This window comes from Bubalus bubalis, chromosome 4 (genome assembly GCF_019923935.1).
Source record: "Bubalus bubalis isolate 160015118507 breed Murrah chromosome 4, NDDB_SH_1, whole genome shotgun sequence".
Classification (NCBI taxonomy): domain Eukaryota; kingdom Metazoa; phylum Chordata; class Mammalia; order Artiodactyla; family Bovidae; genus Bubalus; species Bubalus bubalis.
In genome coordinates, this window is record NC_059160.1 from 137,161,818 (window position 1) to 137,184,269 (window position 22,452).

The 22,452-nt window shown below is 42.9% G+C and overlaps 1 protein-coding gene and 2 long non-coding RNA genes across 4 annotated transcripts in view; 2 read left to right on the forward strand and 1 right to left on the reverse strand.

Annotated features, from left to right (window-relative positions):
- Positions 1 to 526: 526 nt before the first annotated feature.
- Positions 527 to 22,452, forward strand: part of ARID5B (AT-rich interaction domain 5B) — a 147,445-nt gene continuing 125,519 nt past the window's right edge. The window contains exons 1-2 of one of the 2 annotated variants that reach the window (XM_045165542.1): positions 527 to 962; positions 1,391 to 1,645. In XM_045165542.1, coding sequence (XP_045021477.1) covers positions 942 to 962; positions 1,391 to 1,645 — 276 coding nt within the window. In that variant the 5' untranslated portion in view covers positions 527 to 941. The remainder of the gene's footprint in view (positions 963 to 1,390; positions 1,646 to 22,452) is intronic. The other variant, XM_045165541.1, reaches the window with a different exon arrangement.
- LOC123333427 lies at positions 2,055 to 3,349 on the reverse strand. Its single transcript, XR_006550796.1, has 2 exons — positions 3,265 to 3,349; positions 2,055 to 3,042 (listed from the first exon to the last, which is right to left on the reverse strand). It is a non-coding gene; the product is annotated as an uncharacterized LOC123333427 (long non-coding RNA).
- LOC123465727 lies at positions 11,403 to 22,329 on the forward strand. Its single transcript, XR_006641008.1, has 2 exons — positions 11,403 to 13,762; positions 21,294 to 22,329. It is a non-coding gene; the product is annotated as an uncharacterized LOC123465727 (long non-coding RNA).

Below are 22,452 nucleotides of genomic sequence, written 5' to 3' on the forward strand. Positions count from 1 at the left end.
ATATACTTCAAAATTAAAGAATGCACACGCAGAACCAGGAGCCTGAATTCATATTCCGAGCAGACTCGCTGCTCGCATTTATTGATTTATCATGCATCGTTTATTGTTCCAGTCCCTAAATGCAGTCGCTGTCCGTTCAATATTGTTTGCAAAATCCTGAGATGTGTGTGCGCTGCTCACTTGTCTTTCTGTTCTGTTTTTTTTTTTTCTGAGTATTTTTTTGCGAAGCGAACAAATGCATTAATATTTATATGTTTATATAATCGATAACCCACTTTTCCCTTCCACGTAAATAGGCATCAAAAGATAATTTAACAGATTAGTTCTCGAAAACATGGCAGTGAGGAAGCGTAATTTAACTATCAAACAAATCTACATGTCTAATAACAGCAAATCTGCTAAGGAGCATTAGAAAGAGGAGCAGCGCCCCGGAATCTCTGCAGGAAATGTTCTTTATATTAGACATATACAAGCAGGTCCTGTCAGATGCACAGCGGAGCTCGCTAGCTCTCGTCTCCTCCAAAAATTTCATCAAACGACATTGCTGGACAAAGGAGATTGGGAAGAGGGAGATCGCATCTTAACACAATTTTAGGGTAGAATTTATTTTTACAAACCTCCCTATACGTTTTTTGCCTTGATCCATCCGCTTCCCGCCGAGATCGGACGGAGCCTTTCTGTCGATTATGAATTTGATCAACCTACATTTGGAAGGAAACCTACATAGTTCTGACAGGAGCTGAAAATTGAGACGTCAGAGAAATATTAGGACATAATTTCAATCATTTTAGTGCCGAAGGGGAGGCAAAAACTTAGTTTTATATTGAGACAGTAAGCCGGCTGAAGGCAGAGAATGTGTCTCCCTTCCAGGACCTGATGCAATCCATTCAAGCCAACAAGTTTGGAGAGAATGTTGAGTTCAATCAATTCAGAACGTCGAGATGGAGCCCAACTCACTCCAGGTATTTCGCTCTCCTCCGCTCTTCCGATCCCGGCACCCCCCGGCACCCCCCAGCCCCCCGGCTCACCCACACCTCTGCACCCACCCACGCCCCCCACAAACTTTTCACCAAACTTTTACCCTCTACATCCCCCAAATCATTTTTATTGTTTTAAAAAAATCCCTGATCATACATACATAATGTAATTTTACCGCCTCAGATGGAGAGGTAGGGAGAGGTGGCGGGGGGTGGGGGTGGGGGGCCGGAGGTGTTTTTTTTTTTTTTTAAGGGAGGCAGAAAATTTGTGGGCTCTATTATTTTTCCACCCAGCTTTATATCTGTTGGCTCTTCTGTATTAAGAGTGGATGTCTGTGTGTAAATGTGTCTGGGAATAGACGTTTGTGCTCTGATGGCTACATTATTTATTTGGTGCTTTTTTTCCCCTGCAGTGGGTCGGCTCACCGTGTGGCTTGCACGGACCTTACATTTTCTACAAGGCTTTTCAATTCCACCTTGAAGGCAAACCAAGAATTTTGTCCCTTGGCGACTTTTTCTTTGTAAGATGTACGCCAAAGGATCCGATTTGCATAGCGGAGCTCCAGCTGTTGTGGGAAGAGAGGACCAGCCGGCAACTTTTATCCAGCTCTAAACTTTATTTCCTCCCAGAAGACACTCCCCAGGGCAGAAATAGCGACCATGGCGAGGTGGTAAACTTATATCTCCCTCTCTTCTTTCTTTATTATTTTTTCCCGTAGTAATGCTTATTACAGGGCAAGCTTGAAAATACTGTATTCACTTCTGCAGACGAGCAAGATCGACTTCTTTTTTAAAGGGGTAGCGCCACTAGCTGGGGCTCGAGTATTTTGCCATTGTCAGAGTTTGGCTGTCAGCTTTACAAAGAGGATCCAACTGCTGATTTTAGTCAAGATCAAATAACTTGTTTGAGAAGGGTTTTGTTCAAGGATGTGTGTGTGTGTGTGTGTGTGTGTTGTGTGTGTGCGCGCGCGCGTGTGTGATCTTTCTGTTGCCGCTTGAACATCACATGCTTTTTATATTTTTTGCTTTTTGAAAATTTACCTTCGAGTCTGGCTCGGTCGGGGATGGGTGGATTTCTTTCGGTGGGTTTCGATATTGTTCACGTTTTTTTAGTAAGTATTTGATATGTTTAAGAGGGCGGAAATTACGAAATGGAGGCAGAGTGAGATCAAAAGCTATTGAGTTGGCAAAGACGTGTTGAATAAAGTGATAAATGACAGGTACTGGAATAATACATTCAAATAACTTGCAGATCTGCCCGGGCGGATTTCAAAGCGGTCGTGTAACCGGCACAAACACGTTAAGCATTAACAACTATCTCTCGTCCCCACCCCCTCTCCCCGGACAGACCATTTGATGTTTTTACTTTTCAATTACTCCACGCAAAGTGGACGTCTTCCAACGCGATCTTTGGGGATGTGGGGGACGCGGACCGGGGAGGGAAAGGCAGAGGGGTGTGTGCTCGCCCACAGGCCCTGCGGGTCCGGCGTCCTCGGTGCCCAGACGGCGCTCCCGGGGAGGGTGGAGAGGGAACGAGCCTCCCCGGCACGTTTCTGGGCGGCCGCGGGGGCGCTCGTCGCGTTCCTGGGAGGACGCCCGAGGTGAGCCCGCTGTCACCGGGCGCCGGGGCGGCCGCCTCTATTCGGCTCTGTCATTTCATGTGTGACCGCAGTTCTGCGGGCTCCCCTCGTCAGCTGACCGACCTCAGCGCCGTGGTACCTACCCGGGCAACTATTTTGGGGAGGCTGTGCCCACTGCGCGGCGGGGAGGGAGGGTGCGCGGCCGCCTGGCAAGGCTTTGTGTTGTCCAAGCGAGAGCACGGTAATCAAACTCAGACTTGTGAGGGCAGCTAGCTCTGTCCGTTCCAGGCTCTCGAGCTTTCGAGGTAGGTGTAAGGATCTTTTTGTTAAATGAATGGTTCCCCGTTTAACTCATCCCGGAGCGGAGCTCGAAGCTGCCTGCCAGTCAGTCCTTCCAGAATTCCTTAGTCTGATGGAGTTGATTGTACTTTTGGCATCTCCAGTTCACTCCTTCTCCGGGGAATCGAATTACCCATCAGTGGTCTCTGCCGGTTTAATTACTGGAGTTCGTCAAAACGTTCGCCCTCCGATCTGCCTCTTCGGAAATAAGCCCCTCCCTCCTCCCCGAACACCACCCCCCCCTTCCCCACTCCGCCCCTCCGCCCTCCCCGCCAGCTCTGGGTTTTAAACGTTCACATTTCCCGACGTCTGCCGGCAATTTTACAAAGGTGTTGTTTGGAAATACTGTGAAAAATCCTGCAACCTACCAACAGGTTGAGCTCTTTCCTCCTGCCAAGGTCTAGCTCGGGCCCCCTCCCCCGACCCAACTTTCCTGCGCAGCTGTCTTCCTCCTCCTCCCCCTCCTGATTTCTTATTATTTGCTTTTCAAATTTATTACTTCAACATGGCCTGTGATCTGGAAAAGGGAAGGATTAAATATCCAGAAAAGAGCTGGTGCCTAATAGACTTCTGACTAAACCCAGAAGGAAATTATTCAGTGTTTTATGGGATATTTTGTGGCCACGCTCTTTTTTTTTAATTGAAAGTGGAATATTTTTTAAAGACCCTGAATTGACCCCACTTGGTGCAGTTTTAATTTCTGTTGTGTAATTAAATAGTGGATTCTGACTTAAGAGTGAAAGAAATATTAGGCAAAGATTGCATCTGTTGATAGTTGATAGTGAATAGATATATTTTTAAATACACGATTTTTTACAAAAATATTCTTTATGGGGAAATGTAAGCGAACCATTTTAATCTTTGCATTTCGTCATTGCTGTATGAGCCATACCTGAGAAAATTAATCTTGCTATTTAAAAGTAAACTCCAGGGGTTTGGGGGAGGGAGATGGCTCTATTTATAATCCTCAGCTGCGTATACATCGCCTAATATTATGCATGATTTGTTTTTTAATGCTAACACGGCTGGTAATTAGCTGTATGATTATACTTGTATATTTCATTAGGACTTTGGCTGATGTCATTGTGAATTATTCAGCCATATTAAAACAATTTTCAATTGAGATAATGACACGCCTCAAAATTATGCAAATACAGGCTACATTGTGCAAAATAATTATGACAAATGTAAAGCAGGTAGAAAGTTTCCCAATGCAGATCGGTTTTCCATCCTGGTGATGTCATTTCCCCCCCGGCCTAAGTTAGTCATTCATTAGCAGAATAGCAACAGCAGTCTTCTCTGGAGGAGAGCCTATAGAAACCAGCATTTACCTCTGGCACCTAGAGGGGGCAACAGGGCCCTCTCATTAAGACCTTTGCTTTGTTTTCACTTAACTCTATTAAGTTGTTTATATACAGTGAAATGATTTTATTATTGATTTTAAATAGTTTTGAATGATGCATTTGCCATTTGCAGTGCATAACTGGAAGAGGAGGGTCTCCTGGTGATGTGCACTGTTACTTGAGAAAATGTTTAGCACATTTAATCAGCCAGGGCAGTTTATTTAAAGTAGCCAAATGGAGGTTAATAATTTCTTGATTGAGCTGACATCAGCATCCATTTCCAAAGGACAGCCAGGACTCAGTATGGTTTTTTGGTTTAAGAGAACCATTCTGTCTTTTTATGATTTCTTGAAATATGAAGACGTCAGTTCTAAAAACGGGAAAATTATCACTGTGTGAGGTTAGAAATAGCGTCCCTGTGTGGTGTGCTATGATCTTTAGAACACTTTTTTTTTTTTGGCGTGGGAGGGAAATTTTCTTATTGATCTTTGCAGTAATTGTAGGAGGCTAGATAAGGCAGGACTTTGTATGTCCATTTTACAGCTAGAGACAGGCTTGCAGACATTATGTGGTTTGTCAGAGGTCACTTGCTAGAATCTAGACCTTCTTAAATTTTAGGTTTGGTGTATTTTTCCCGCTGAAACCTACTCTTGAAACTAGAGCTTGAATACATCATGTTACATTCTAGAAGTGTGTACTCATGTGGGCAGTTCCTTGTACATTTTAGAACTATGACTAGTTAGTCAGCTTTGCTAAAGGTCACCAGATATTTAGGTAGCAGAATCATTCTTATTCTATAAAGTTCAGATAAACCTAGTCAGTGGCATATAACAGTAACAGTTACATTTAATACCATTATTAATAATCATTAGCAATTTATTACTAGTTTAGATAATTATTATAATGTCTGGACTGCTTCTATCACTGCTTCCTGCACATACTTAGGGTACTGGCAGCTGGTGTGAAGGCGAAGCATTGCAGAGAGTCACATGTTGATTCTATTTGTTTGACCTTGAACAGTCCTAAATGCTCTGAGCCTCAGTTTCTTCAGCTGCAAAATGGGAGGGAACAATAGTAAGGCTGACTGGAGATTGTTATATATACCGAGACATTATTATGGGCAAAATTACTTTATCACCATAAATTAAATGAATAGAAAAGAGTTATGATTATAGGGGTCTTTAGATATTCTTAATTTATAAATAAGAAACATAATAACTTAGGTCTATGTGGAGTCTTCTGGGCCTCATCATGACACTGTTTTGAATTATGAAAGTGAAGAGCAGGGCCATATGCAAGGAGTTAAGTGTCTGGTAATTACCTACAATTGCCATATTCAGCCAGTAGCTCTTCAGGGTACGAAAATGGCAAAGTAGGCGGGTAATTGGCTCTGTTACTGGGTAACTTCTGATTATATTCCTTTTCAGATTGCCAAGTGCTTAATCTATTGGCAATATACCCTCTTAAAATAGGTGGATGTATGAGCTTGAATTTCATGGGGTGGATTCTACAAGGCTTGCTGGTCCTCTGCAATAAGAGTGTAGATGAGTAAGCCAGTGTTGTCAGAGTCAGGATCAAGCATATCTGGTCATTATAGATTCTAGCATACAGCCAGGGTTTCTAACAGTGGTTTGACTATAACCAGCTTTACTATCTAGTTAAAAAAAATTTTTTAATGCATATTCCCAAGCCCTTAATGAAATTAATTTATATAGAATCTCTGAAATTGGGATTCAGAATTCTGCATTTTAAATTGTCTTGCTGTCTCTGTGTGGATCTTGGGCAAGTTTTAAACTCTGTGCCTCAGTTTTCTCATCTGTAAAATGGGAATAAAGTACCCACTTTGTAGGATTATTTTAAGGATTAAATGAGCTAATATATATAAAGTGCTAACTAAGTGACAACTAAGGTGGGAGATAGTAGAGTTGCTAAAATAATTTACTCATTATTACTGTCATTAATATTAATATTATTGTTCTCATTAAAGTTTGAGACCACTGCCTTGGACCTTCCTAAAGAAAGCTTTTCTCTATGAGAGGGTGACATATAGGATAGTTTACTAGAACATATAGCTGATTCAAGTCACCCCAGATCAGGCTGGCTTTCGTCCATATGGTGGATTTAGCTGTGTTGTCATTATAAAAGGCTCCTTAAGGATTTACATTTTATTATTGAAATATGCTGTTAACTGGATCAGCAGGATTTTTTAGAAGATTGCCTGATCGTATCACAGACATGTTCTGAAATTCAGGTGCCGGACTGTCCTTGCTTCACCCGTGGGGGAGCTCTCAGCCTCTGGTTTGCTTGCATGAGCTGATTTTTTAGAAGTTTCTAAGATCACCTCAGTGTCGTCACTCAGTTCAGTTCAGTGCAGTCTCTCAGCCGTGTCCAACTCTCTGCGACCCCATGAATCGCAGCACGCCAGGCCTCCCTGTCCATCACCAACTCCCGGAGTTCACTGAGACTTATGTCCATCGAGTCAGTGATGCCATCCAACCATCTCAGCCTCTGTCGTCCCCTTCTCCTCCTGCCTCAATCCTTCCCAGCATCAGAGTCTTTTCCAATGAGTCAACTCTTCGCATGAGGTGGCCAAAGTACTGGAGTTTCAGCTTTAGCATCAGTCCTTCCAAAGAAATTCCTAGCCTTGGTCAATTTCTTTAACTTTTTCCAAGCCTCAGTTTCTTCTTCTGTCAAATGGATTTAAAGGTTTCTACCTTGCCAGGAGAATTGGTAATACTAAAAGTCCTGAAACAAATGATGGATGCTGTTATAATAGTTATTATTTATTGTTAGTAATGATCTTAAGCTAAGAGAAGAAATATCTTTATACTTTGCGTAGCAGGCCCTTTAGAACCAGGGTGAAAACCAGTGAATTATATGGAGAGAGATTACTAGACTGTGACAGGCATCAGCAAACTAAGGCCTGAGGGCCTAACCTGGCCCACTGTCTGCTTTTGTAAATAAAGTTTTACTGGAACATAGTCAGACTGTTTACGTATTGTTTATAGCTGCTCTCAGGCTATAATGTCAGAGTTGAATAGTTATGACAGTGACCATATGGCCCACACAGTGGAAAATATTTACTCTTTGGCCCTTTACGGAAAATGCTTGCTGACCCCTGGCCTATAGAGTTGATCTGAAATAAGGAATGTGACTGTGTACCTTTTTGTCTTTCTTACTTGGCTTTGGTGCAAGATCCAGTAATAGAAGGAATACTTTAATATGTCAAAAACATTCATATATACAAAATTCTGTTTCAGCTTTGAGCCTGGGATGTGAAAATTTGAGAATCAGTAAAATGTACACTAAGTTTTATTTTGTGTGGTTAAGATCCTAATTCCAGCCAATGTTGGATTCATCTATCCTGAATTAATAAAAGCTACTTGTTGAGTGCTAACCATGTGCTCAGTGCTTTGCTAAGTACAGAGATGGATGTGAAACAATGCATGATGTAGCTCTTTTTCTTAAGAAGCTTATCAATCTTGATAGAGAGATGAGATCAACACGTTTTTAAAAAACGTAAAAGCAATATGTTATATAACACACTAGTGAATTGTGCTCACAATAAATGCAATATGTTTTCAAAAGAAAGCTCACTGTCGACATGGTTTTGGAAAACGAATGTACTAATCTCCTCAAACATTGACTGAAGACCTACTAGGTGCTAGACAACCAGGTAGAGAGATAATGGAGAATAGCCCAAACCTCAAAAATCTCTTAGTCTGCTTCCATAGACAGATACTGGTCATAGAAAAGCTGTCGGAGTCTGTGTCCCTTAGTTAAGTGGAGATGAACTGAAGTCACTATTTGTGGTCTTTCATTATCTTTCTGGAAATTAGGAAGTACTGCCTTCACCTTTGAGGTTCCTTCGGTCCATGCATACTTATAGAGCACCTGCTTTGTGCCAGAGCCTGTTCTAGGTGCCTGGATACAGCAGTGAACAAGACAGACAAGCACCTCTGCCATCAGGGGGCTTACAGTCCAGTGGTTAGCTTTAACCGCCCCTGTGGTTTGCATATTGTGCTTCATGTGCCATCTGTGTTGTCTGTGTTCTTTTTCTGTGCTCATCACCCCATCACCTCTGCTCCCACTGCGGTGCTGTTATTAGGGGTGGAAGGTTGTGCCTTACTCACCTCTGGGTCTCTGTGCAGCATTCAGTGCATTTGTCAAGTATCTACTGAAGGACTGAATGACATAATTAAAACGCTGTCTTCCCCACAACCTGCTCTCTTTAAGCTTGGCCCAATTTCTTTCTTTCTCATTCACCTGTGGCCCGGCTCCAGCAGCCCACCTCGCACATCTTTCTCGTCTAAAATCTATTATCATTTTGCACCATAAGGTGTGAAGACGTGCAAAAGGTTTCTTTCTAGGAGAACTCCCCAAAGAAATTAGTGACTATTTGGGACTGAATGATCAGGCGAGAGCCAGCATCTCCCACCTCTTTGAGCACTTTTTCAGTCTTCAGCTATCATTCCATAAAAAGTCAGGACTTTGGGGAAGTTCCCTGGTGGTCCGGTGGTTTGGATTCCTTGTTTTCACTGCCAAGAGCTTGGTTCAATCCATGGTTAGGGAACTAGGGTCCCAAAAGCCATGTGGGGTGGCCAAAAGCAATTTTATTAAAAAATAAGTAAAGATTTTTTTTTTTTAAGTCAGGCTTTGGGTGGCAAACTGTGAAAAGATAAAACTTGAGGGAAGAGAAGTCACTTCTTACCTGAGTGTTGATTGGCAGTTCCTGCAAACCAGCATGTTTCTCAGACCGATGGTCTTCATGAGGCCATATGTCCAATGACAAATCAAAATTGTAAGCAATTAAAACCTCTCTTGACATTGACTGTCAGGCACATACTAAGGAAATGTTATTTTTATGAAGTACATGCGTCCATACATGTAAATAAATACTTTGTTATTAATTATTAATAAAGCATACCATTGTTCATAGTGGCATCTAGTTTTATAGGACTCAGGCTCATTTATCAAAGTCTAGTTTTAACCAATATCCAGGATATAATCGCTGGAATCAAATGCATTTGCCTGTCATTTTTTTATAGCCAGGGTGGTTGGATATTTGCCATCTTCCACTTAGAATAATATTGTAGCTAGTGATTACCCGTTGGCTTGGCTTTTAAATAAATTTAAAATAAATTTATTGATTGTTGGCTTAAGGATTCATTGGCCTCTCAGAAATGTGGTCATGGATTCCTGCATTTCTTGAAAAATCCGCTCCCGTGCCCTTGCGTGAGGATGGCTTGGCTTTTTCTAGCGGAACTTCTTGCTGGCTTCCTGGAGGTTAGAACTTGGGCCAGGCTTGGGCCTTCAAAGAGTGCAGCTAACGTCCTGGACTGTGAGTGTCCATTTGGATGACACATTTCAAACGTGCAGTCATTGAAAGCGTGCCTTAGAACACGCTAATGGCATCAGTCTCTAGTACATACTTGCGTAAATTAATTCTGCTTTTAAAATCAGATGCACTGTTAGCTGCATTAAAGATGGATATTTGACATTTATCACACAGACCAGGATGTGTGGTTTAATTGCATGAGTTTCCTGTAGAATCTTGGTGGCTGTATAAAATGGACTCACAGTGGTGAGCGTCCTTGCACACATGACCATCATGTTCAGGGTCTCATCTCCATCCGTGTGCAGAGAGAAAAAGTGGGAGTAGAAACCACGTGTTGCTGGTCAATCTAGTGGCCCCGTAAATGTCCCCCTGGCCCCCACCACCTTTCCTTTCTCATGCCTTGAGCGCACCCTGACTATGATATATACCCCTCCTCCCCAGAGTTGAGTTCCAAGCCTGATCAGTGGCACTAAACATTAAACTCTTGTCTTTGAGAATAATAGGCTTTGCTTTCTACACCCTCAAGCATGTTGAGCTACTGTGCAGGCTGGAAAATAAAAATGTTCTAATTGTGTCTTTTAAATAAGCATAGGAGTGAATTAATTAGACCATATTTTGTCTTTAGTTGCTTAGTTACACAATAGTATTCCTGAGCACGAGTAAGATAAATTGGCTCTTTTTGTGCTGCCTGTCCCTTAATCATAATTACTGTATTGCTTAGGAGAGTAAAGCATACATAGATTTTGAATTTTTTATTAATAGTCAAAAATATGCATATGATATATAAAGTATATGCTGTTCAACCTGTTTTATATGCTTTTATGTGGGAAGAAGTTTTATTGTGGTGGTAACATTTGCATTAGTTGCTCAAAGATGTAGTTCTGGGAAATACATAATTGAAATGTTTTTGAATTGCTTTTTCTGGCCTTTTCAATCTTATTCAAAATAATAGTGCCTCCAGTCCTAGAGCAGTCATTCCCATTTGATTTAACATCTTTTTTCGCACTGCACACACGGCGCCCACTTTTAACCCTGCAGAGCCTAGATGAGGTTTGTGATTCACGGACCTCATACTTCGTGTCTTAGGTTTTGGGGCTCACGCTGTCTGGGGCAGAGGGCAGCCGAACGCCTATATCTAGCAGCCATTACTCCAGTGCCCTTAGCCCTGGCACACTTCCACTTCCCTTGCAGAAGGCTCCAGGGTTGGAGATCATAAGAGTTTGCTGTAGCTTGAGCTGGACAGCACTATGTGCTTGCCTTCTGAGGTCTTGCAAAATGGCAAGTGGCTTCTGAGACTTGGGCTTCTAGCCCCCTACCCCCCAACCCCTGCACCACAGAAGGCAGCAAGAGTTGGACAGCTTGATGTAGTTATTGAACAATGGGAGAGTCTGGCTTAAGACCCAGCATGCGTGCTGGGTAAATGTATGTGAAAATCAACCCCATTGTTCTGTTGGATTTGAAAAGCAAGTAAATTATTTACAGATATTTGCTAATTAAAGCACATGTTGTTTTACCAGCACAAAAGAACACATTATAACTAGAGACAAAGAACTAAGTGCAAATAATTTAATCTTGCTATTTTTTTGTGTTCTTCATAAGGAATATGTTAAAAAAATATGTATTTATTGTCGTTTAGTCGCTAAGTCGTGTCCAAATCTTTGATGACCCCATGGACTGTAGCCCACCAGGCTCATCTGTCCTTAGAATTTTCCAGGCAAGAATACTGGAGTGGGTTCCCATTTCCTTCTCCGGGATATCTTCTCCACCTAGGGATCGAACTCGTGTCTCCTTTTTGGCAGGCAGATTCTTTACCAGTGAGCCATGTGGGAAGCTCAAAAATGTGTGTGCATATATATATATATATATATGTTAAAGTGTATGTGTGTGTATATACAGATATGTATATATGGTGTTGTGTGTTTGTGTGTGTTTTATTCCTACAAGGGAAGCCACGCACACTATAGAGATAACAGACCAAGTTACTTGTCACTAGGCTGCTCCACATTCCTCGTGGAACATCAGAAATGGAAATCATTTTGGTTTTCCCTTTAGTCCAAGCTTTGCTTGAGCTCAGCTCTGAGTACCATTGGGGAAAAAAGGCAAAGTAGCAAGATACTGTACCAAAGAATAAAAATGTTCTCACTTATTACCTTGTCCTCAGACTTTCCTTGGGGCTTACCAGATAGCGCTAGTGGTAATGAACCGATGGCCAACACAGGAGACTTAAGAGATGTGGGTTTGATCCCTTTGTCAGGAAAAATCTTCTGGAGGAGGGCATGGTAACCTGTAGGAGCCTGTAGGCTGGTGGGCTACAGTCCGTAGGGTCGCAAAGAGTCAGACATGACTGAAGCGACTTAGCACAACATGGCAGACTTTCCTTAATGAAGGCCCAGGTATAGTTGTTTTTCTTCTGTGATGACCCAACTTTGGCAGCATTCTGATTGGAAATGGAATGAGGGCCCTTGACCTGTGGTGAAGGAGTCGATGCAGAGTTGTTGTGATAATGTCCCGCAATCTTTTTCTGGCTGGAACGTTGGCCTGTCCATGGGTGCAGCTGGCCCCTCTGCCTCTGCCATCTGTACAGATGTGTGTGGTGGTGGGCAGGACTGGCCGGACAGCTCTTGGCTTTGGTTTTAAGATGACCATGAACACTTGCCATGGCTGTGTAAGAAAAAGGCTCCTGTCTAATGAGCCTTGGATGTTTTAATAGCCTCACAGGCTATTCAAGTCAAGCCCCTCTATGTAATAGATGAAAAGACTGAAGCTCAGAACAATCTTGGGGATGTGCTCAGAGCTAGTGAGTGACGAGTAGAACCAGAACCCAGTCCCTCAGGTACAGTGGTCTACTGCTTTGGGAAAGGACTGCTCTCTTGAGGTGATGGTCTGAGGAAAGCAGGCAAGTGTTTCCCATGGGTATGCTCAGGTGGGCCATCCCAGCAGGATGGTCCTGCACCAGCAGGCTTATACCAGTAGGCCTTTAGCAGTGGCTCTGTGGGATATCACTTTTATGAAATCACTGATGAGGGGTGTGGCCTTTATTCTAATGATGAGATACTTACCAAAGAGTGAGTGATTACACGGAAACCAGGCTTGATATTCAGGTCCCCTCTGGGCCTCACCTTTATTACCCTCATTTCCAATTTTTTTCCTGGAGCCAGGTGGGCCCTCTGATAGGGATATTTATATTGTCTCAAGAAAAGCTTTGGCAAGATGGCACTCTTGGTGATAAACGGAATTGGCATTTCTGCCGCCATCTGATATTCATGGATGATTTCTTTAATTCAGAAATCATTAGTGCAAGCCTACTGTGTACAGGTTCCCTGCACTGGGATATAACAGTGAACACAGTGACTGATGCCTAGATATAGATTTCTGTTTTCATGTTACTCATTCTCCCGTAGGAAGAAGGAAAAGGCAGCCTGATTGATTTATCCAGAACAGAGAAACCCCATCTCCATGCTTGTCATCTTGGAACCACATTCACACCTCCTTCTTCCAGATGCATGACCCAAAGAAAGTGTCCTAACTTGCTCTTTTCCAAAACTATTGGCAAAAGTTTCGCCCACAGTGTTTTCAATGAAGTTACAACGTTTTTGACTATTGAGTATTTATAACGTGTCAGGCATTACATGTATATTAACATATAAATCAAATACTCATTTAATTATCAAAGAAATTCTCCAAGGTTGGTAGTATTGTGATATTTCCATACTTGATGGATGAGGCAGCTGAGTCCGAAAGAGATCTTAAGTAACTTAGCCAAAGTCACATATAGGTAAGACTCAGGCAGAATTAAAAATGCCTGGTTCTGAATTCCACCAGGTGATTTTCGTGTTCCCCCTATTTAGAATAGTTTGAGAATCAAAATTGGGATTTTCAATATATACTGACTTATACTTTGAGCCTTTATGAAAAGTTTATTTTGATCTTTTATTAATTTATTCAACATATGGTTCTTAAAAGCTTCTATCCTGCTGTCTCAGAACTAAGCGATCAGATTGTTGACTGAGACACAGGTTAATTTCATGGTAATACCACACACCTGTGCACTAAGGCGGTTCCCCGGCTCCCACAAGCCCATGCGAGGCACCAGGCACCTCTGCAGTTTCACAAGCGAGGAGACCCAGCTTCAGGCCCTCCAGAGTGGTGTCTGTGTGCAGGTCATGCTGGTTCCTGGAGAGACAGGTAGGAAATTAGACAGCTCCTGCCGTCCTGGGGCTTCTTGTTGGGTGGGGAGTTCAGGCAGGGCTAATCAAACAGTCCAAAATAAACAGGTGATTTTGTGGCCCGGTTAGCCTGGTGAAGGCAAAATACAGGGACCTATGACACGGGTACCTGCTCTTACTTGGAAGATCTGTGGAGGCACTTTGAACTCAGGGCTAGAGAGATTCTGGTGAAGATTGGTATGAGATTTCTTGGTAGGATGTAGAGGTGGGAGCATTCTCCTTTTGCCATGATTTCTGAGCTGAACCTAATCTTGGTGAATCAGTCAACAGGTTAGACATTGCCCACTGACACCCATTGAAGAGGGCTACTGTTTTAAATCCCATTAACCCTCTCGTAGTATCTTCAGAGAAGGCAATGGCACCCCACTCCAGTACTCTTGCCTGGAAAATCCCATGGACAGAGGAACTTGGCAGGCTTCAGTCCATGGGGTCACTAAGAGTCAGACACGACTGAGTGACTTCACTTTCACTTTTCACTTTCGTGCATTGGAGAAGGAAATGGCAACCCACTCCAGTGTTCTTGTCTGGAGAATCCCAGGGAAGGCGTAGCCTAGTGGGCTGCTGTCTCTGGGGTTGCACAGAGTCTGACATGACTGAAGCAACTTAGCAGCAGCAGCATCTTCAGAGCTGATTTACATCATCAGAATGGCTGTAGACAAGTAGAAAATGGGGACTACCAAATCTGACCTGCTGCCTGTTTTGTCAATAAAGTTTTATTGGCACACAGCCACAGCCACTTGTTTACAAATTGTCTCTGGCAGCTTTTACACTATCCTGGAGGAGCTGAGTAGTTGGAACATACGCACAGAGCTTAACATATTTACTGTCTGGCCCTTTACAGGAAACATTTGCCTGACCCCTGGTCTAAAATGATTTTTTTTGGCTTCTTTTTTTTTTTTAATTTTATTGGGAGTATGATTGATTTATAGTGTTGTGTTAGTTTCAGGTGTTAAATGGCTTCTTTTTTTATTATGGAACTATAAATGCTTTACAATGCTGTTGGTTTCTGCTGTACAACAGTGAATCAGTTGTGTGTGTGTGTGTGTGTGTGTGTGTGTGTGTGTGTATCCCCTCCCTCTTGAACCTCCATCCCACACCACCCATGCCACCCCCCTAGGTCATCCCAGAGCCCCGAGCTAAGCTCCCTGTGCTATACTACAGGTTCACACTAGCTATCTCTTTTATACGTGGTTGTCGTATATGTCAGCACTATTCTCTGTTTGTCTCACCTTGCCCTCCTCCTCCCATGTCGCGTGTTCACTCTGTTTGCGTCTCTATTCCTGCCCTGCAAATGGGTACATGTGTACCATTTTTCTAGATTCCATTTGTATGAGTTAATGTACGATACTTGTTTTTCTGTTTCTTCACTTGTTACGACAGACTCCAGGTATTTGTACTAAAATGGTCTTAATAAAGGTAGTGGTAAAACTAGTGCTGACAACTCCACTTGGACCTTTCGTGTAACCATGATACGATGAGTAGTCATTTCATTTTGCAAGAGGGCAACCCGAGAGGCTAGGCCGTCCAGGTTTGTAAACTCATTCATCAGGTAAATGATGAATGAGACTAAATGGGAGCTCGAGCCGTCTTGATTCCAGAACACAGAGGGCAAAACCCTCTGTGCTGTCCTGCTAACAAGCCAAAGAAACGGGGCCGTATCAGAAAGGGGGTATAAAATCTGCTGAGGTTTTTCCCCATGAAGTAATAAAATAGCACAACCTCTGTATCCATCTTTCAAGGTCTTGTTCAAAATCCACCTTACCTGAAGAGGGGAGAGGGGAACCCAGAGCAGAGGCACAGGTGTGGGCCCGGTCAGGAAGCCGAAGTGGGTGGAGCCAAGGCTGGGACACCATGTGATGCTTGGAAGAACCAGGGAGAAGTGATTTGTCTGTACATTGCTCCTCAGGTCCTGCCCATCATTGCAGGGCAGCAGTGTTATTTGATATTGCCAGATCTTTCCATTTTTCAAGAGAAGTGCCCAAAAGCCATATTTTTGTGTTATAGTTGGCAGTTCCGTCCAATTTTTAAAAAACACTGTGGGCCAAACAAAATGTGTCTTCATTCTAGATGTGGCCCCTGGACTACCACCTTGCATCCTGCAGAGCAAAGTTTTGGAGTACTACAGTTTTAAAAACTTTCTCATATTCGGCCCATTTTGTGTAGTGAAGCAGAAGGAACCTTTTGGTCTTAAAGGGACAGCAAAGGAAGGAGCTCAGGCAGCCTGGTGGACAAAACCCTCATCATTCTCTCCAGCCAGAGTCTGGAGGGATGGAAGGAATGGATGGATGCACAAACTAGGGCCCATGGTCAGAAAGGGAACAGGGAGGGAAATGTGGAGAGAAAGGAGTGAGTAAGTCGGGAGGTGGCCTATAGCCATGCTGAAGGCAGCCTGGAGAATGGAGCTTGTGTACATCAGGCCCTTGAAAATACCTAGGGCTTTCATGGGTGGCGATTTCGACAAGAGTGAGAGAGGAGGCAGAAGAAGCCACAGAAAAATAGAAAGGCAGGACGTTCCAATATTGGAAGTGGTCTGCCCTTGGCAGAGCAGCAGGGGTCTGGTGGACAGTGAGGTAGACTGGGGCTGGACCTGGGGTTGTCTAGCAGGTCAGGTTGGACTTGAACCTGGAGGCAGGGCTGGTTAGTAATTTCACATGTCTTGTTTCTTGCTAGTTAGGATATAAACCCTTCGTCTTGAAGCTTGGTAGAACCACACGTGCATGTAAATTCTGCCTCTTAGCTGCATGTCATCTTGGTCCATTACTGAATTTTTCTGGGGTCCCTGTTTCCTTATCTGTGAAATAGGCTAGTCTTGCTGGGCTGTGATTATCAAATGTGATTTATATGGGCATAAAGCCCCAATCCATGATCTGGCTGATAGCAGACCCAGGCCTTTAGCAGATGTGAGTTAGCAACCCTGCCCTTACTGGTTCGGAACCAAATCCTAACTTTGTTGTCTCCATGAAGTCTGTCACATTGCTAAGACTGTTGATATCGCCTTAATAAGTAATTTATTGGTTGAGTCATTGGATTTCTAACTATTGTTTAAAAAAAAAAAACCTAAGAAAATTATCAATTTAAACAGAGTTAAACTTCCTGGTTCTCTGTTGTCGAAAAGATTTTTCTTGTGTTTAGGTTCAGAGTTTTTCTGATGCATGTTTGAGTTTTCCAGTCACTGTGAATGGGGCACCCTCAAGGCCGTTGAGCTCTGTCCCATTTGGGTCTTAAAGAACCTTGAGGAGGCATTTCTTCCATCAGTCACAACAAAATAAAATGAGATGGGAGTCAAAAGACAAAACCTGCGTTCCAGATGTCCCATCTCAGTGTGCCAAAGGAAGTTCATACCTGGTGCTTCCCAGGTCGCTCCCCTTTCATGATGCAACCTCCAGGAAACCTGATGTCGATGTGCTGAATGTCACAACACTGAATTTATTTTAAATATCCTCATTTTCCCACCATTTAAAAAACTCTCTCCTAGTTCCTATTCTTCAAAACACCCCTAATTTGGAAACTAGTTTCACCCTCTGTCATCTCCTCCTCTTCTTCTTTTGGTGGTGGTGGTATGGAATGCATTCCAAACCAATTCCTTTAGGATGTGTAATGCCAGGTTCTTTTAAAAAGCAGAAAGCATCAGCAAATGGATATAAAGGGATAGGGTCCCAGCCAAAATGGCTGGGGGAGCTTAGAAGAAGGATCTTCAAAACAGAGACTGCCTGCTGGGCCATTAAATCCTTTAGCTTTGGGGTAATCCCACAGTGCATATCAGATGACTAGAATTCAGATGAAAACACTGCTATAGTACTCAAGCTCCCCTCCAAATTATTCCAAAATCTAGTGTACATGGGTTGTAAATACAGAAAATAATTGAATTCTGTATGTCTTAAGTGAAATAATCTGTTCCATTCTGTTTCTTGTGGACCTTCTTCATAATAGTCTAATTGTGTTCTGTGCTCCTGGGGGCTGAATGTGAATTCAGCAACAATGCATCGGGTTGTAAAATATGCAGCCCCAACAATCTGGGCAGGCAAGGAGGAGGTTCTAGTAAAAAGGCTGAAGATGTTTTTTTCTAATGCAAATTATATGAATCACACACACACGGTAGTGTCTTTTAAAATGATCAATGGGCTCTGGCTTTTTTCTTTATAGTTTATAGGTCCTATTTCTCCATGTTTTGGATGTTACTAGATCAGTAATTCAGTAGACAGCCGAGCAGGTGTTCAAATCACTCCTGACCCCCAGAATTCCTTAAATGACCCCTCAAAGCAGTGGAGTGAAAACATTTTCAGCATGTCAGAATATTAAATACCTCAGTTGTCTTAATATTTTTTCACCTTAAATTTTAAGGCTGTTTTCTGCCTTTTTCTCTTTGGCTAAAGCAAAGAGAAGACTTGCCTTGATCTTGGCCACGAGGACTAGAGGATTATGTGTTTGCAGGACCTGTAGATTGTATGTGTATGCAGCACAGTGTCTAAATGGTCAGCTGTGCCAAGGCCCTTGAAAAGGTGAGAGGAGGACAAGAGAGATGACGCCTGGGATTCTTCTGCAGTAGCTGAGGATATAATATTGTTCTTAAAGGCACACCATTTCTATTTTTAAATATAGGATTTTGATTGCAAGCTTATTCAGTTCAATTCAACCAATATTTATTAGTACAGGGTACTTTGGGGTGATAAAGAGATGAGCAAGATTGGCTCTTCTTCCTCTAGTTGCTTAGAAGAGATAAAGTTAGCTTTACTTGACAGGTTTATATTTTACTTTGGCTCTTCCATCCTGGCAGGTACATGTATATAGTTCTGTGTGCTCAGTCCCTCAGTTGTGTCCGCCTCTTTGAGATCCCATGGACTATATAGCCCACCCACCAGGCCCATCTGTCCATGGACTTCTCCAGGCAAGAATGAATACTGGATTGGGTAGCCATTTGCTTCTGCAGGGGATCAGCTCGCCCCAGGGATCAAACCCGGTCTCCTGGATTGCAGGTGGATTCTTTACTGTCTGAGCCACCAGGGAAGCCCCTACATTGTTCTATGGTATTCTGGGAAATTTCCTTGTGAAGGCAGTTTTTCCAGGATTTAGGCAGTTGCATAAAGCATTTTTCCATTGGCTTGTTAGTTTCTTAGCAGAAATTCATTTCCACATGTAGTTGAAACTGTTATTTAGCAACTTGTTTCACAGACTTTCATTGTCACACAAGTGTGTAAAAGTATCTTGTGTTTAAAGACTAGTATACTAGCTCTCTATTGTTGTGTAACAACTTACTCCAAATTTCACATCTTAAAACATTATCTTTACAGTTTCTGTAGGTCAGGAGTCTGGGTAAAGGTTAGCTAGGTGTGTCTGAGTCAGGGTCTCTCAAAGCTTCATTCAGGGTGCCCAGCTGGGGGCCTTACTCATCTCAAAGCTCTGTTGGGCTAGAATCTACTTTTGAGTTCACTCAGTTGTCTGTTCCTGGGCTGTTGAACTGAGATCCTTCTCCCTTGTTAGCCATGGACCTTGACCTCCCTGGTTCCTTGTCATGCCTCACAGGCTTCTCCACAGGCCAGCTCCAACATGGGAACTGACTTCCTTCACAGTATGTGAGCAAACCAGGAGCCACAGACCTTTTGTAACCTAATATCAGAATTGAAATCCTATCACTTTTCCATAGGTCTGTTTGTTAGGTGTGAGACGTTGTGTCCAACCCACATTCAAGGGGAGGGGATCACACGAGGGCATGCATACAGATAGTGGGGATCATTGGGCACCCTCATAGAGGATGCCCACTACAGTCAGTGAAACAGTCACTTTAGCATAAGGCTAGTCTGGTGAGGATTGGAAGATAATCTTCTTACCCTGTCTTGCTCTTTTTTTTTTTTCTCCTTTTCTTGTTGTTATGTATTTTCCTTGAGTGGCTCCTTCCAAACACCTACCCGCTTTTCTGGGCATTTAATTATAGATGACGTATGTATTAATAGTAGATAGCCGATTGCTTTAATCCGTCAAAGGTTTGTTAGTCTTTGACCATGGCAACAAGTTATATTGAGTCTTTCTTAAACTTGATGTCTTGACCAGTGAATTAGGGGAGTTTTGCTGGAAAGGGCATTGTGTCTGGTGTGATGATGAGTCCGTAGGGAGAAGGGGAATGAGGACCTATAACTGGTATAATTAAACAGGCTCCTAAGTGTGTAAAAACATAGGTACGTTCCATGCGCCATAGTTAAGGAGAGGCATTAAATCAGTTGGCATATAGCCATATAAAGAAGACCTAAACATCCAAATGAAAGGGATTGTTGTTCCGGTTTGTGTTCCTGACCAGTATATCTATAGGAGATACGCATCTCTTAGCCACCCTTCAACTTCATGCACATGTCAGGGAGCAGCTGACCCTCAATCTTTTAAATTCTGTGGAAATTAGCTGTTTTCATAGGAAAACTCATCTGTTTCAGGGAAGATGAAACTTGGTTTTTTGATAAAGTGTTTAAAACATACCTATGTAGGCATTAAAGATTTGAGAAAAGGGTGGCATTAAGCAGATTGGAGAAGGCAATGGCACCCCACTCCAGTACTCTTGCCTGGAAAATCCCATGGACCAAGGAGCCTGGTAGGCTACAGTCCATAGGGTTGCAAAGAGTCGGACACGACTGAGCAACTTCACTTCACTAAGTCAGTATTTTAATAATGGAAATTGATTTATGGAGTAGCTTCCGTGTTAAATCTGCTGGAAATTTAGAGGCAAGGAGTCTGGATTTAAATTTAGAAGCACGGATCAGCTCAAGGATGTGTGTATGTTGTGTGTTTTTTCCTTTTTATTTTTTTTTTCACCTTGAGTTTGACAGTACACCACGTCCCTCCCCATGCCTTTGCATCCTCTTCTCCTTCTGTGTGCAGTATCCACTGTTCCTCTCCCACCTCTCTCCCCTTTTATCCTCACTTGTTCCTTCTCTTCCTCAGGGTCTCAGCAGAGACCTTCCCTGACCATTGCTTTGACATCATACCCAGTCCTACCCCTTGTCTCCCATTATGACCTCTTCCAGTTCTTTTGCCTCATATTTTATTATCTGACTCCCTACATCCCTCTCCCCCAACACAGACACAGACAGTACCCCTCCTCCACAACTGTAGGCTCCAGGAAGGTAGGGACTTTTATGTAACCCCTGATGATAATCCCAAAGCCTGACATACAGTTGTTCAGGTGCCAAGTCACGTCCGACTCTTCTGCGACCCCGTGGACTGTAGCCCATCAGTCTCCTCTGTCTATGGGCTTCCTCAGGCAAGAATACTGGAGTGGGTTACCATTTCCTTCTCCAGGGGATCTTCCTGACCCAAAGATTGAACCTGCGTCTCCTGCATTGGCAGGCAGATTCTCTACCACTGAGCCACCAGGGAAGTCCGACATATAGTTAGCACTCAATAAATATTTGTTGAATGAATGAGATCACTTATGACAGTTTCTCATTCTATAAGTCACTTTTAGCTGAGGACTGTGGTTTACTCTCTGTGTCCCTTGCCCCCGCTAGACTGTTGCTCTTCCCTGGCCTTCTGCTGTGCCTAGACCGGAGGCTCAAAGATATGCCCTGGACATTGAACGTGAAAGAATGAATTGATTCTCTGGCAAAGGAAATGAGAGAGAGCGCGAGCAACCTTCACTTCCTAGGCAAGAAACAGGAGCCCTGGGCAGCAGCAGTGTCGTCCTCATCCTTATCTGTCCGCGGCTGGTCCTCAGCCCAGTTCCTGGCACAGAGCACAATACGGCTTAATTGGATCAGATTGAGTTGAGTTGGGGAAACACGCAAACAAAATTCCTCTGGACAATAGCATTGGACGAAGCTCAGTTTGTGAATGCTCAGCTTGTGACGGCTCCTTCTGGATTCCCTTCTGCAACTGTTTTGCCAGAACACCCGATGGCATTCATTCATTCACTCGTTCGTTTATTCATTCAGCTCCTCCTGGTAGTATATAGAATATCAGAAGGTGTGGAAGACAAGTCACAGCCCTGCCTTCAGGAAGTGTACCTTGAGGAAAACTTGGGCTTTATTCTCTGGATTATATACCATCCCTGAGGTGGCGGAGAGTTGGAATAAGGCGGTTGTAGTTGCTCGTGGTCCATCCTCCGTGTTGGCCTCCACACCACAGTCTTTGAACAGGAGTAGAAAGGTCACCAACTGTGGTTGCAAATTGGCTCTTATGCTAATCCTGTCTTATTCAAAAACACTCAATATTTTTCCAAACTGAGTTTAGAGCTTTTGACTAAAGCCTGAATCGTTTACTGTGTCAGAGCATATCGCCAGTATGGGAAAAACTAGAACTTTAAAATACAAAGCCCCTTTTAAGTAATCCAATATAGGATAATTACATTATTAAATAAAGCCCTGGGTTTCAAATTATTCCACTGCCATTGTACATGTGAAGATAATAATGTGAACTGTGCTAAGCGAACAGAGCAAAAAAGTTTAACAGGAGGGAGCATGTCCAAATCATATGTTTATGTTTAAATAAAAGCTACACAAAATAGGAAGATTTACTTGGTTTCTACATTAAAGTATCCTAAATAGGCGTAAGGCTTTCGATGATTGTCTGTGAAGACTGCTCTTCTCATTAATGGCAGCTGTATATCAAGATGCTGTTGCCAGATCACCAATAACTTTGACTAATTTGGACGACTCCCATTGTGATTTT